This window comes from Peromyscus leucopus, chromosome 1 (genome assembly GCF_004664715.2).
Source record: "Peromyscus leucopus breed LL Stock chromosome 1, UCI_PerLeu_2.1, whole genome shotgun sequence".
Taxonomy (NCBI): Eukaryota; Metazoa; Chordata; class Mammalia; order Rodentia; family Cricetidae; genus Peromyscus; species Peromyscus leucopus.
In genome coordinates, this window is record NC_051063.1 from 55,705,069 (window position 1) to 55,718,868 (window position 13,800).

Sequence of the window (13,800 nt, forward strand, 5' to 3'; positions counted from 1 at the left end):
ACAGAAAATAACAAAAATAGAAGAAAGAATAACCCACCAATAAATATAAGAACATAAGAAAGATAAAATAAAAAAAAAATCACCAATAACACAGAACTAGAACATTGAAATCCTACCTACAATATACTGTCGCACAAACGAACAACAGCGCATATAACGATACGCAACCACATAAGAAAAAACATAATGAACATAAATACCTGACGTAAATAAACATATATGAAAATAACCTAAATTGAAAAAATCTCCCTCAAAATCATTCTTCCCCCATCATGGTTTGATAATCAATCAAACAATAAAAATGAGCCTAAAACAATACAATAAAAAAATCATAGAATCAATAAAACTATGAACAAATAACCAACAATAATGAAAGAAAAAAACCTGAAAATCTAACTAGAACATACCAGAAAAAACAAAGATTATCAAAAAGAAAAATATAAAAAAGATGAATCAACGAAACAACAATAACCAGAAAAAACTAACAATGGGAAAGAAGACCCGTGTAAACAGTTACAGAACGATCTCGTCGAATCCATAGAGAAGAAACGACTCAAACATATGACAAAAAAAAAAACCTATAATCCCGTGTCTCAAACGAAAATAAATAAAGGCGCTCCGAACCACGATGCGCAAACAAAAATAGACACGCCACACACCCTTCAAAGACCGATCCAAATAAACAACCCTATCACAATCCTCCTCGTCTCATCATGCGGTACACCCAACCTCAACGCGCCCGGCGCGGCCTGTAGCAAACTCTATGACACCAACCCACAACAGCAGCCCACATACACCACAAACAGAAACCAATGTCCAGCTCGCCCGAAAAAACGCGGACACCCATCATATAATAACACAACCGAAATCCAAGCACTCGTACCCAATCAACAAAGGAACCACCTCACGGTTATCAATCACATTACCCTACTGCAGGTGGTCACACATAACCTAGCGCACACTCCCAATAAACCTCCTCAACTACTAACAAGACACAAAAACAGATACACGACACCAGACAACTGACAATCAACAAACAAAGAAAAAGAAAGAAATAAGAGAACCACCACACACAAAATCAGACAAAAGAAGAAGCAGAAACCAAAGCCACCACCAACATTCCTGATGAGATCGAAAACACACACTTAGAAAGGAGCATCATAACAAAATAAACAGAACACAAATAACCACGCTAAGAACGTGATCGAAAACCAAATCAATTATAATAAATGTCTCTCTATAAGTGTCTTATATAATTAAATATATTATACAAAACGTGATTATCTCTGTCCTGTTGTGATATGAGATCAAAAAATAAAAACGTACAGAGAAAGAAACAGATAGAAGAAGCCAAACAAAACATAGGCGTTATTCTAACAATCGCGCCCAATGCATGACTCACGGGTGTGTGGGGTCGTTCGTGGCGTGAAGTCTTGGTGGTGCTCTTCGCGGAGCGGTGCGTCTGGTGCGTCGTTGCGGTCTCATGCGCTTCTCCCTGTGTGTGGGCTGCACTTCCTCTCTCGTCTCTTCTCCCTCCTCGACACCCGCTTCCACCACCACTTCTCTGGTCACCAAATACCATTTCACAACCCATTACCAGTCCTCTAAGTTGTAAACCCCTCCCTGCCCTGAGACCCCAGTGTACTTTGTCTCTAGGAATGACAGACAAGGAGGAATTTAGCTCACTAGCAGAACACTGGCCTAGCCTGTGCTAAGCCCTGGGTTCAATCCCCAGTACCAATAAAATAAAAATTCTTAAACCTCTACCCAACACTAATTATGTGCCACTCATATGTACCTACACACACACACACACACACACACACACACACACACACACACACACACGCTAAATAAATAAATACAATAAATCTAGTTAGAGTCTTCCCTATGAGTTTAAAAAAAAAAAAAACTGACAGGATTCAATGCTATGCTGTCCACAAGAGACAAATTTTATTCAGTGTGCATGTACATGCACACTTACCACAGTTCTGGATTTGAACTCCGGTCATCAAGCGTGGTGGCCATCTTGCTAGGAGTGGTTTTGTTTCTTTAACACCAGGTCTCACCATGTTACCCAGGCTGGCCAGGAACTTGGGGAGCCGAAGTTGGCTTCAAATCTGTAGGGTTTCTCCTGCCCGTGCACCCCACCCTGACAAATGCTGGTAATACCACCATACCCGGACAGCCATCTATCACTGAATCACTACACTACTATACAGGTACCACACTGTGTATTGTGCTTTGGAATTTTGTTTATTTATTGCTCTTGGAGGCTAAATATTCTTTAAAAATCATTTATCTATTTATGTTTATTTATGTGCACAAGTCTGCATGAGTTTATGTGCACCAAGTGTGTGCAAGTGTCCATGGAGGCTGGGAGCATTGGATCCCCTAGAAGTGGAGTTTCAGGGGGTTGTGTGCTTCCTAATGTGGGTGCTGGGACCCACACCTGGGTCCTCTGCCAGAACAAGTACTCTCCACTGGGCCGTCTCTCCAGCCCCAGGCTGAGTATTCTTTCTTATCTGAAATGTTTGGGACTGGAAGTGTTTCAAATAGTAGTTTTTTTTTAAATTCTGGAATGTCTAAATATATATAATGAGATAGCTTGGGGATGGGACCCGAGTCTAAACGAGATATTCACTTGTTTTACATATACCTATGCACACAGCCAGCAGGTGACTTAATACAGTGTGTCACTGCACCCATCAGATGAGGCCGGTGTAGAAGAGTCCTCTTGTGACAGACAGCCTGTCAGTCCCCTCAGCCTTTACAGTAACTTGGAACGTGAGATTTCTGACTGAAGATGCCCAGCCTGTACTTGTTGAGCATTTTCTCTGAGACACACACACACACACACACACACACACACACACGACTCTCTGACGTCATCTAGACTAACTGGGATTGTTGCAGTGAGTCTTTGATGCAGGTTATCACATTATTACACCACCGCTCAGACAGACAGCAGCTCAAGTGTGAAGCCACTGGCCAGGAGGCCTGAACGCAGACTCTCTTCACCATTCACTGGACGGCCTTTTATCTACTTCCTCAACTGAACTCTCAGCTCCTGGGGCAGACGCTCATCTTCCTCACTTCTGACCTCCCCATAGGCCTCAGCTCACTACAAAGGGGTCCTTGATCGCCAGCCCACCAAGGACACAGAGTGTCCGTCTGTCCGCAGCACACACATTGACAGTCCTTTCTTTTGTCTCCTGAGCGAGGTGTACACCCCATTCCATCTGGGGTCTCCCACACCTACCTGCATACCCTTCTTCCTTGATCACTTCTCTGGCCCTTCTCCACATACATAGGTAACATGAGGAAGTAGAGATGGATAAACCTTAGCAAAAAGCCCGTCTACACTACCCCGACTTGGTCACACATTCAGCAGCAGGTACCCGGATACTCGGCCACTCTTCCTTAGCTCTGTCAGCAACTACATGTGGCCAGATGCCCCCGAGAAAGCAAGCAGCAAATACTCTGGCATGTGAGTTCCCAAGTTGGTGGGTAAGTCCAGACCCCAGGAAATTACAGAGGAGATTCCAAAAGATCCACAAATCCATATGTATACCAAACATCTCAAGGCAAATTGGTACATCTTGCCTATAAAGCTAAAACTATTTTTCCTAATGTATATTTTATTAACCACAATGGTGAATACAACATCAAAGTCATCTAAAAGCTTTTCTGAATTCATGAGAGCTTTGAGTCGTTTGTTTTCCCAATAAACACATATAAAAATAATAACTAACTCTTTGGAAGGCTGTACTGTGAATTACTGACTTTTAAAAATGTCCTTGATTTCAGAAAAAGTTGGAAACCACTCAAAGCAGGTAATAATGAAGTGACTGTAGCTTCCAAAGAGACTAAGGAGTCTCTGAGACTGTTCAGAAATCTTCTGGGACCTGGTCTTCCTGCCCCCTCAATAACCAACAGTAGGAGGCCGTGTTCTTCCTCCTTGGGTGGATAAGAATGTACTAGAAGGCCAGGCAGTGGTGGCGTACACCTTTAATCCCAGCACTCAGGAGGCAGAGGCAGGCGGATCTCTGTGAGTTCGAGGCCAGCCTGGTCTCCAAAGCGAGTTCCAGGAAAGCTACACAGAGAAATCCTGTCTTGAAAAACAAACAAACAAACAAAAAAAGAATATACTAGAAAGACCAGAAAAATGCCTTGGTGGATAAAGGTGCTTGTTGCCAAACCTGGTGACCTGAGTTCAATTCCTGGGACCTAAACGGTGGGAGGAGAGAAACAACTCGTGAAGGCTGTGCTCTGACCTCCACAAGCATGCTGTGGCGTGAGTGCCCCCACACAAGAGAAATAAATAAGAGGAGTAACTTTTTTAATTAAAATGTAGGTTTGGGGAGATGGGTCAGTGGAGTTGGATGGTTAGATGGTTAGGAGTAGTTACTGCTCTTCCAGAAGACCGGGTTTGGTTCCCAGCCTCACTCACAATCTTCTAGAACTCCAGCTCTCGGGGATCTGACACACTCCTTGGCCTCCAAGGGCACCAGGCATGTACATGGCGCACATGCATACATGCAGGTACTCACACATACCCGTGTGAGATAATGGTGCTTGCCACCCACGCCTGATGATCGGAGCGTGATCTCCAGAAGCCATGGGAAAGTGGAAGGAGAGAACCAAGGACACAAAGTTGTTCTCTGACCTCCACATGTGTGCTGTGGTCTATGTGCACCTGTACAGATACACACACCCACTAACGATAAATAAAATTTTAATTTTTTTAAAAAAGAAGCAGATTCTGCTAGATGTTGTTTCTGACACCCCTGGGGGTGTCTTGGAGGACAGCCTGACAGGATGGCACACACCTACAATCCTAGCACTTCCAGAGTGCTAGTGGGAAAATCATCATGTTTGAGGCCAGCCTGGGCTACACAGCAAGAGTGTCTCAAACACACGCAGACACACACAGACACACACAGACACACACGGACACAGGAATTGCTGGAAGAAGTGAATGGGCTCTGCTTATTACAAAAGCTGGCCAGGCAGTGGTGGCACACGCCTTGAATCTCAGCACTCCGGAGGCAGAGCCAGGCGGATCGCTGTGAGTCCGAGGCCAGCCTGGTCTACAGAATGAGCTCCATACAGAGAAACCCTGTCCCTGAGGGCAGGGGGAAGCTGCTTAGGGACTCAGGAACAAACACAAGGAAAATAAATAAGGCAGGACGTGGAAAGAGGAGGGGGTGGTCTTGCCACACCTGTCAGCTTAAGATGCAGTCAGTGTCTTCCACCCTATGACCACCCACAGCACAGTTCCCAAAACATGCACATGCGAGTTTTCAAGAGCCCATGTGGCTTAACTTCAAGCCTTCATTCTCTCAAATACTTATTAACATCCCTCCATTCATTCCCGAGTCTTAATCAAACACCCACTAGCTGCTGAGTACTATATTCGGTGCGGAGAACACAGACACATCCTGCCCTTTAACAGACAAAGCACATCTCTCTCTCCACAGATCACACACAGAGGTGTCTAGACACCACATCCACACAGGAACCCCTGCCTCTGCCAGCTGTCACACAGTGGGTCAGATGCACATAGCCGTCTCCCTCTGCTCAGCTGACCCAAACATCCATGTGACTCTAGCATACCCACTCAATAAAGCCATGCCTCTCACACACAAAAACTTCACTGTGTCTTAGACAACATCATCACACAACCCACTTCCGGGAGCACACACTTAGTTCACAGGAGGCCTCTGGTGGATACATGCTTTCAGAGAATGGGTTGACCAAGATGCCTCTGAATGTGATTCTCATATACCTACGCCCAGTTCTACCACAGTGGGATCAAAACACAGTTACCACAACCTCTTCATAGCTCCAATTTCCCCTCCCTTGAATTAGAAAGATGGTTCATCCTGTTTTCTTAGGAAGGCCGTAGGTAGGGGTGGGGTGTTGATTATAGGAACTGGAGGATAAAGTTAAGGTTCTGGAAATGTCTCGTAAGTTCCAAATGTCTTATTGAGGTCTCTCAGTGAAACACACACATCGGAACCTGTACGTGGGTGCAAACCCTTACAGCTGTCTTCTAGTCGCTCTGCAAGGCACTGGTCTCCAGTCAGTAAGAACAACGCAAACAGACCCATTCACACATAAGCACCCAAAACATACTGGCAGACTCGCGGGCCTCTGCACAGTTTCACAGTTTAGGGAGCGCCTGAGCTCCTTGGAGAAAAGCCGAGAAGGTGCCATGTTAATACACTCAGTTCCTGAAGATGAATCCCAGAACACCACCCAACAAAACAATCCAAAGCCCTTCCTTAGGTTTTCTGTTTGCTTGCTTTTTTTGTTTTGTTTTGAGACAGCGTCTCATGTAGCCCAGGCTGTCACCCAAAGTCACTATGTAGCTGAGAATGACTTGAAGCTCCTGATCCCCCTGCCTCTACTTCTCAAATGCTGGGATTATGCCTGTGCACCATCCCACCTGGCCCCCTCCTATTCATCTACCATAGTTAGAATTACACAGTCAAAATGCTGAAGAACAGACTTCCCATACACAGGGCTACGTCTACAGACTTGACTCCTCCAGGGTTGACCACATGCACACAGCTTTGGGACACCATTCCCAGGGCCACACTAGTTTGTGGACACACACTCCCTCAAAGACTCCACCTCCTTGAAGATGCACACACACACACACACACACACACACACACACACACACACAATTGCAAAGCAGCCTCCAAGCAAGTAGAGACAAAAACAAATGTTACTGCACACACCTGCTGGGCAATGAGCTGCCACCCCCAAAGCAATGGAGAAAAATCTTTCCTCTGACCTCTCAGTCACACCAAAATAAAAGTGCCCCTTCCTTCATCCCTCTAAAGCACAGACTAGCTGCCCCCGATCCAACCTCCTTTCTTTCTCCTGTCAATGAGCTCAGTCAGGCACACCTCTCTTACAAACTGGGGTGCTGGAAGAGGCCCCATTCCAAATTCTGTCCCACCTCCTAGCCTTATCTAGTCCTATAATCTCATCCCAGCCTGAAGCTGAAAAAGGCTTCCGTGTTGGGAGACATAAGTCTCGCCTCCAGTCTCGCACCTGGGAGAGACTGCCTGCCATCCTGGCCCATCACCAAAAAGGTCAACTTTTAGTCAGGAACCTCAGCCACCGGCTGTAGCAACTCTGGAGACTCTGTGACAGAGGAGATGCATTATTCCCGTCCTCCTGGCTTCTTAGGTCACAGCATCTCTGTCCCATCTCCCTTTCGGCCCTCTGGTGTAGGTCCTCACGCGGATTTCTGTCCAGGCCTCACAGATCAACCTTTCTTACAAGACAGTGGCTAGAGCCGGCAAACCCCAGCCCCTCAGAGGCCCTGCCCACTCGGACCTCCCCAACCGGGCCACCAACTCTACCTTAAGCCACACAAGGCCCCGCCCGAGTTACAGGTCCCCCTACAGGCACGACCTGCCCAGGCCCCACCCACAAGACCTTCCCATCCATTCACCAGCCCCGAGCCACCAATCCCTTCCGATCCTTAGGCACAGGTCGCGTGAGCGCTCACCCTGGCCACGCCCCGGGCCACGCCCACACCGCCGGCCTCCGGGTTTACCTTGGAGCAGCTCCGGCCCTCAGGCACTTGCTGGGGCTCCCTAGGCCCTAACACCGGCGCTGCCACGCAGCCGTGGACGGCTGAGTGCGCTCTCCCTCCGCCTCCCGCCCCAACACAGGCCAGCAGGACCCGACCCGCGCATCCCTCCATCTCGCTCCCGCGCCGGGACTCACCTTCACTGCAGAACTTGCCGCCGAAGCCAGTATGGCTGCAATCGCAGCCCACTTCGCCGGGGGCTAGCACGGTACAGAGGCCGCCGTTGGCGCAGGGATTGCGTGCGGGAGCGCACAGGGGGTCGGCAGCCGCGCCGCGCAGGCCCTGGCTGCCCAGCAGAGCCGGTGGCCGCTCGCCCAGCTTCAGGTTGGCCAGGAGGCCGCGGAAAGGCGGCTCGTACTTGACGGTGCTGAGCGTGAGCGCAGATAAGCGCACGTCGGGGGGGATGCCACCCACGAACAGGTCGCTGGCCACCTGCATCTCGCGCCGCTTGGAGCGCACCTCGGCGGCGCGGGCCTCGCCGTCCACCGCCAGCGCCGTGCGCCGCGCGTCCCGGGTCAGCAGCACCATGTGCCAGCGGTCGTCGGCCACCGGCGTGTCCAGCTGCAGCGTGGCGGGCTCGGCGCAAGACAGCGTGAAGCGCAGCCGCAGGCGCCCGTCCACCAGCAGCAGCTCCAGGAAGTCGCAGTCGCCGCCGTCGTCCAGGTAGAGCAACAGCGCGCGCGTGGCGTTAGTGCGCAGGCTGAAGCTGAGCTCGCCGCTGCTCGCCGCGCCCGCCCAGCGCGCGTAACGAGCCCACTGCCCGGGGCCGCCGCCGAACTCCAGGCCACGGACGCCCGCCGCCAGCGCCAGCAGCAGCAGCAGCAGCGGCGGCAGCTGGGGTGGCGGTCGCCACCGACTCCCGAGCGCCATGCCTCCGGCGGCCCGACGCCGCCCGGCCCCGGCCCCGCTCAGGCTTCAGAGCCGCGGGCGCATGGGGCGGGGAGGGGGCCGGGCGCCCCTCGCGCGGAGCGGGGCTCCCTCGCCGACTCACAGTGCCATGGACCCAGCCGCCCGGGCTCACGTGCCCACGTCCCCGGAAGGCAACGGCGGCGGCGGCGGCGGCGGAGCCCCTCCCCCGCGGCGGGCTCGGATGGAAGGTGGGGGAGGGACGCCTGCGAAGAAACAGAGAGGAAAGGTTTAATCGAGGGTTCAGAGTCAAGGGGTGTCGTTGGTATCTGGCTCCCCACCTCAAACTAGCAGGTGACTCCCTGTTTCCTTTTAGCACTTTTCTGTTTGTTTTTTGGAAACAGTCTCATCTAGCCCCGGCTGCTTGCCCCCCCCCCGCCCCCACTCCTTTTGTAGCAGAAGATGACCTGGGACTCCTGATCTCCTCCCGCCTCCACCTCCTCTCTCAAGTGCTGGGATTACAGGTCTGATCCAGCATGGCCAGCTCCCTTGAGGTCTTCAGCTGGTCTTGACCTGCAGAGGTTCTCCAAAGCAAGAGATACCATTATACTTGAAAGTGCTGGGGGGCTAACGGTTGAAATGAGTGCTCGCTGTGGGCGTTTATTGGTTTGAGGTGCCAAGCGGCGAAGAAGTGACTCCTTAGAGTCTATATGAAATCCAATGTCACCCTAACCCTCTCTGAAGTCCAAAGGTCAGAACCAAGGCCAGTTCCTGGAGGGGGTGCGGCTAAGGCACCGTCCTCCCGCAGTTAACCCCAGCCACTTCTCTGAGCCGCCTAACCTCTGGGCCTGGCTCCCACTTTCAGCCAGGGATAAGTCTCTCTCATCAGCTCTTGATGTTGGATAATGAAGTTGCTAAATAATTCATTGGGATTAATTAAATGCCAATTCGTCAATGGTACCACAGGGTTACCAGACTGGGAAGGGGCAAGGGCGAGAAGCCAGCCAGGACCCAGGTATCCTCACCCCAAGCCCTTACCCATCCATCCATGAGCACAGACATTCACTTCTGTGCCTCCATTTCCCCCCTGTGCCACACTAAGCCCTTTCTAGACTCCCAATCTTATTTGGTGGTCCACTGTCAAACGTTCAGTTTCCACCTGCCCAGATCTTTCTGAATAAGGGTGAGACACCCTCAACCTCCCTCCAGGTCTAGGTCCTCAGCCTCAGGATTCGTCCTAGTACCTGGGATTCTCTTCAACACTCAGCTTATCCAGGCCCCCAGCCCTGGGCTGGGGGGGGGGAGCTACCGGGAGGCAGGCAGGTTCATTTGCATAAAATTGCCTTTCTGAAATGATTACCCTTGTAACGGGCTGTCAGAGAGCAATTTATACCCCACGACAGGGAGGGGAATTTGCATCTCGTTAAACTCCAAGTCGTAATTATTTATATCCAACAACCCTCCTGAATATTGCATTGATTTTATTTTGGGGAGGGAGGGTGGGAAGGAGGGAGAGAAGGAGGTGATGTGAAGCCTGGGAAAGAAGCAGGGAGGGGCCAGAGTTTCAGAGGAGCTGGGGACAGGTGGAGAGGAGAAAGAGGAAGTGGAGGAGCCCATGGAAAGTGGTGGAGAGAGAAGGCTGGTGGGAAGAAGAGAAACAGAAGGTTGAGAAAATCAAATTCCAAGTTCAAATGGCATTTGTCATGGCCCAGGATCCAGGGCATTTCTACAAACGTTGTTTTACTTAGTCAAAGAGTTCCATTATTCCTATTCACCCTTGGGGAAACCCATATAGAGGAATCTAGGGTCACATAGACTTGGCCAAGGTCACACAGACAGCCAAGAGCATACTAGACCTCAAATCCAAGTCTGCCCAACTCCAGTGTGCCCAAGATAGAGGCAAAGAGCAGGGCAGCCCCAGGCGAGCTCCCAGAGTGACTTGGGGAGCTAGGGTCGGGTGGGAACTAGAGAGCTACCAGGGAGGAAGCTGAGAGATAAAGAGCTAGGGCTGCACAGTAAGGGGGTGTTCAGAGGGGAGGGGGCTGGGAAGACCCACGTTCGGAAGACAGACAGCAGAGGGCTCTGGAACCCGTGGTGGCGAGGGGAACATCTGAAATACAGCTGCAGAGCTGGCCCCCCTTCTCAGCTCTTTCACCCTGCTTCTGGCTGCTGCCTGTCGGAGTCCTACAGGCTACCATGGTGGGGTGGGGACAAAGTACCCCGCCCCGGCACCCCCCCAGGCTGCCCCTTCCGAGTCAGGGAGAAGATAGCCAGGCCGGCAGCCCCCATTTTCCTGCAAACACTGCCAGTTATATATAGCGTGCTACCGCTTCTCCTCATTGGGTAATGGAGATAATTAGCATGCACGGGCTAATTAGCCAATCAAATTAAATGCAGCACCTGCTCCCAGCCTGATTGACGCCCTCACCCCCCCACACACACACACACATACACCCCTAGCCCAGGGCAGGGGCAAGGGACCCTGAAGCTAGAGAATCGGAAAAGCCAAAGCTTCCCTTCTCCAAAGAGGGCAAATGGAGACCCCCGGCAGAGGCCCAGCCCTGGTGTCCAAAAGGCTGACCATCCCTCCTCCTCCCCTCACCCCTCCTCCTCCTCCAGGGTCTCAGTCTGGCCCCGCCTTGCTTCTGTCTGCCTCTTTCCTAGCCCCCACCCCCACCTCCGGACACTATTTTGGGGGAGAGAATTAATTAGCTATTGATTTCCACTGGTGAAGGGAATGAGATTGTGTGTTGCTGTCCACTCACACACCCCCAGCCTGGGGGGGAGGGGTGCCTTTCCTCTGCCCCACCCCCACCCCAGTCCCCTGAGCCCCCCGCCCTCTAGAGAGGTAGCCAAGGAGGAAGCCTGCGGAAGGTGTCTTGTTCTGTCTACCCAGTGAAGAAGTTGAAGGAGGATGGGTAGATGGAGTAGAGGAAGATTCCAGAGGCTCCCAGGCAGGGCCTGGGTCCTGAGAGCCAGAGGCAGGTTGTCTGGTTGGGGGTGGGGCGCAGAATGGTTGAGAATTCACCAAGGGGTGACTCCAGTTAACCTGCGTGTAGAGGGAGAGAACAGCCAAGGGAGAGTGCCCATCTGTAGGCAGCTGCTGTGGGCAGAGACTGGGCTTGCGCATTGCCTCTAGGGAGGGTGAGGGCAGAGGCTGGCCTTCAGACCCTCCGTGCTCATTGTTCATTCTCCTCACAGCTCTGCAGTAGAGACCTCCTGACTCTGCACCAGGGTCAACCAAAGGGAAGCCCAGCCCTCTTGGAGTCCCCTCTCTGGGGACCCAGGGACCCTTGGGGCAGCTTCGGGCTTGCGAGGAGGCAGAAACAGTCCTAAGAGAGCTAAGCAGACACCTGGGTCCTTTCCACTCCACCCTGCCCACAGTGCCTGGGACACCTGCTGCTCTTGGCTACTCCCTACAGCCTTTCTTTCCAAAGGGCCTGGCTCTGCTGGCTCCCCCTCCAAACATCTCTGCTCCTCGTGTACAGGGGTTCCTGTGCTGTTTTCCTCAGGCCTCAGCAGCAACCTAGGCTTCAGAGATGGACTCCATTGCCTTGTACAACTCCATCAAGGTAAAGGTATTAAGGGAGATGTGTAAGGCAAGGGCCCTCTCCTGGGCTTTGTACCCACACTACCCAAGCACTGTCCCCCCCAAACCCATGCTTTTTCTCCAATGGGGGGACACCGGCCAAAGTAGACCCAGGGGCTCCTGCCTACTTACAGATGTCAGCTCAGTATACCCTGCCAGGTCCCTCTGGCCGTAAGCCACTGCTCCTCTGGGGAGTTGACCTTTCCCATGGCATCACAAGATGCAGCATCCTGCCATCACCCTAGCACCCCCGACCCACAGATGGACGCAGGCAAGTGGTGTAGTGCAGGAAGAGCTGGGGTGGGCTGATTTGGGTGTCCTTGGGGCCTCTGTCTACCCTCTCATCACTCCCTGGTTCTCTTGAGCCACCCACATAGCCTCCCCATCTTCTCACAGCCAGGCCTGTGCCACCGTGGTAAGTGACCTGCAATGTCTGGGCTCCCCACACTGTAAGATACCAGGTTGGACCCTTGAGGCACCACCTGATCCCTCTCCCTGGCCCTAAGAAGCAATGTCGTCACCCATGCTCACAAACAAGACAACAAATGGGGAGCTGGAATCTGGCACAGAAGAAAAGAGTTTACTGGTCCCAAACTTAATGGCATCCCTCAGCCTTGCATTGCCCACAGGCCACCAGGCGGTATCTGGCCTTCACAGTGGACGGACCCCAAACCCACCTCAAGACTAAACCATGTGTGGGGTTCTTTCCATCATTTCCCTAAAGTGAAACTGAGTTGTAGAGAGGAGCAGAGACAAAAAGATGGCTTTCTCCAGCAGTTAAGAGAGGAGCACTGTCTGGCCTTGACACAGAAGACAGGACTAGAGCAGAGTCCACTAGCCTCTTAGTCTAAATACTCCCACTGGACCCACCGATCCTGACCAGCTGGACTCTCCTGCCTGGGCTCCGTGATTCCCAGAGCAGTCTGAGCAAAACGGATGCCAGTTCCAAGCCATCCTGGCATCAGCCTTCTCCCAGCATCCACTCAGCTGGCTGTCCGACCAGCCCCCACATACACGCCTACACATGCACACGCGCCGCGCGCACACACACTCACGCGCACTTGTGCATGCACACGCGCGCACGTGTGCTCACACACACCTCCAGCCTTGAGAACGCAGCCTCTCTCTGGTTCTCCTCTCCTCGTGCCAGCTGGAAGCGAGACAGCAGGGGCCTCCCCCAGGCGCCAGGGAGGAAGATCTGGGTTTACACACATTCTGGGGGCCCCAGAAGGCAGCCCGCGGACAGGTGGGAGAAGTGCATGTTTTGAGGGGGGAGAATTTGGATCAAGCTCTAAAGAAATTTGCCTGCGGTCCAAGCCATGTACCAGTGGAGTAGGCTGCCTCAGAGGGGGCAGGAATGAGTTCCCCATCTGTGGAGGTGTACAAGCTGAGAGGGGATGACTGCTATTCAGAGACACTGGGCGTGGGAAGGGGGTGGCTCTTGAGTCATAACAAGAGGACATCAGACTGTGTGGCCCAAGGTACCCTTGGGTTCATAATGGTTTCTAAGGACAATATCTCCCACACACAAGCCCCAGGCAGAACTGACAGGCTGGACAGGCTACAAACAGTTCCTGCCTCCCTACTCGCCTTTCCAGCCCTGATGACCTAGTGAAGACCGGGGAGGATCCAGACAGGCATACATCCAAGCCTCACTCAGGCCGAAGCACGCATGGTTAGCACTCAGGAGCCTGGTTTCCAATGCCAGCTATACCTCCGTCAACAGCCATTAAACCCGTGTGACCTT

General features: G+C 52.1%; 1 protein-coding gene across 20 annotated transcripts in view; it reads right to left on the reverse strand.

Annotated features, from left to right (window-relative positions):
* Nrxn2 (neurexin 2) overlaps nucleotides 1–13,800 on the reverse strand; it is a 119,976-nt gene that overhangs the window by 101,732 nt on the left and 4,444 nt on the right. For all 20 annotated transcript variants that reach the window (XM_028853779.2, XM_028853778.2, XM_028853766.2 and 17 more), the window contains exon 2: nucleotides 7,756–8,730. In XM_028853779.2, coding sequence (XP_028709612.1) covers nucleotides 7,756–8,488 — 733 coding nt within the window. In that variant the 5' untranslated portion in view covers nucleotides 8,489–8,730. The remainder of the gene's footprint in view (nucleotides 1–7,755; nucleotides 8,731–13,800) is intronic.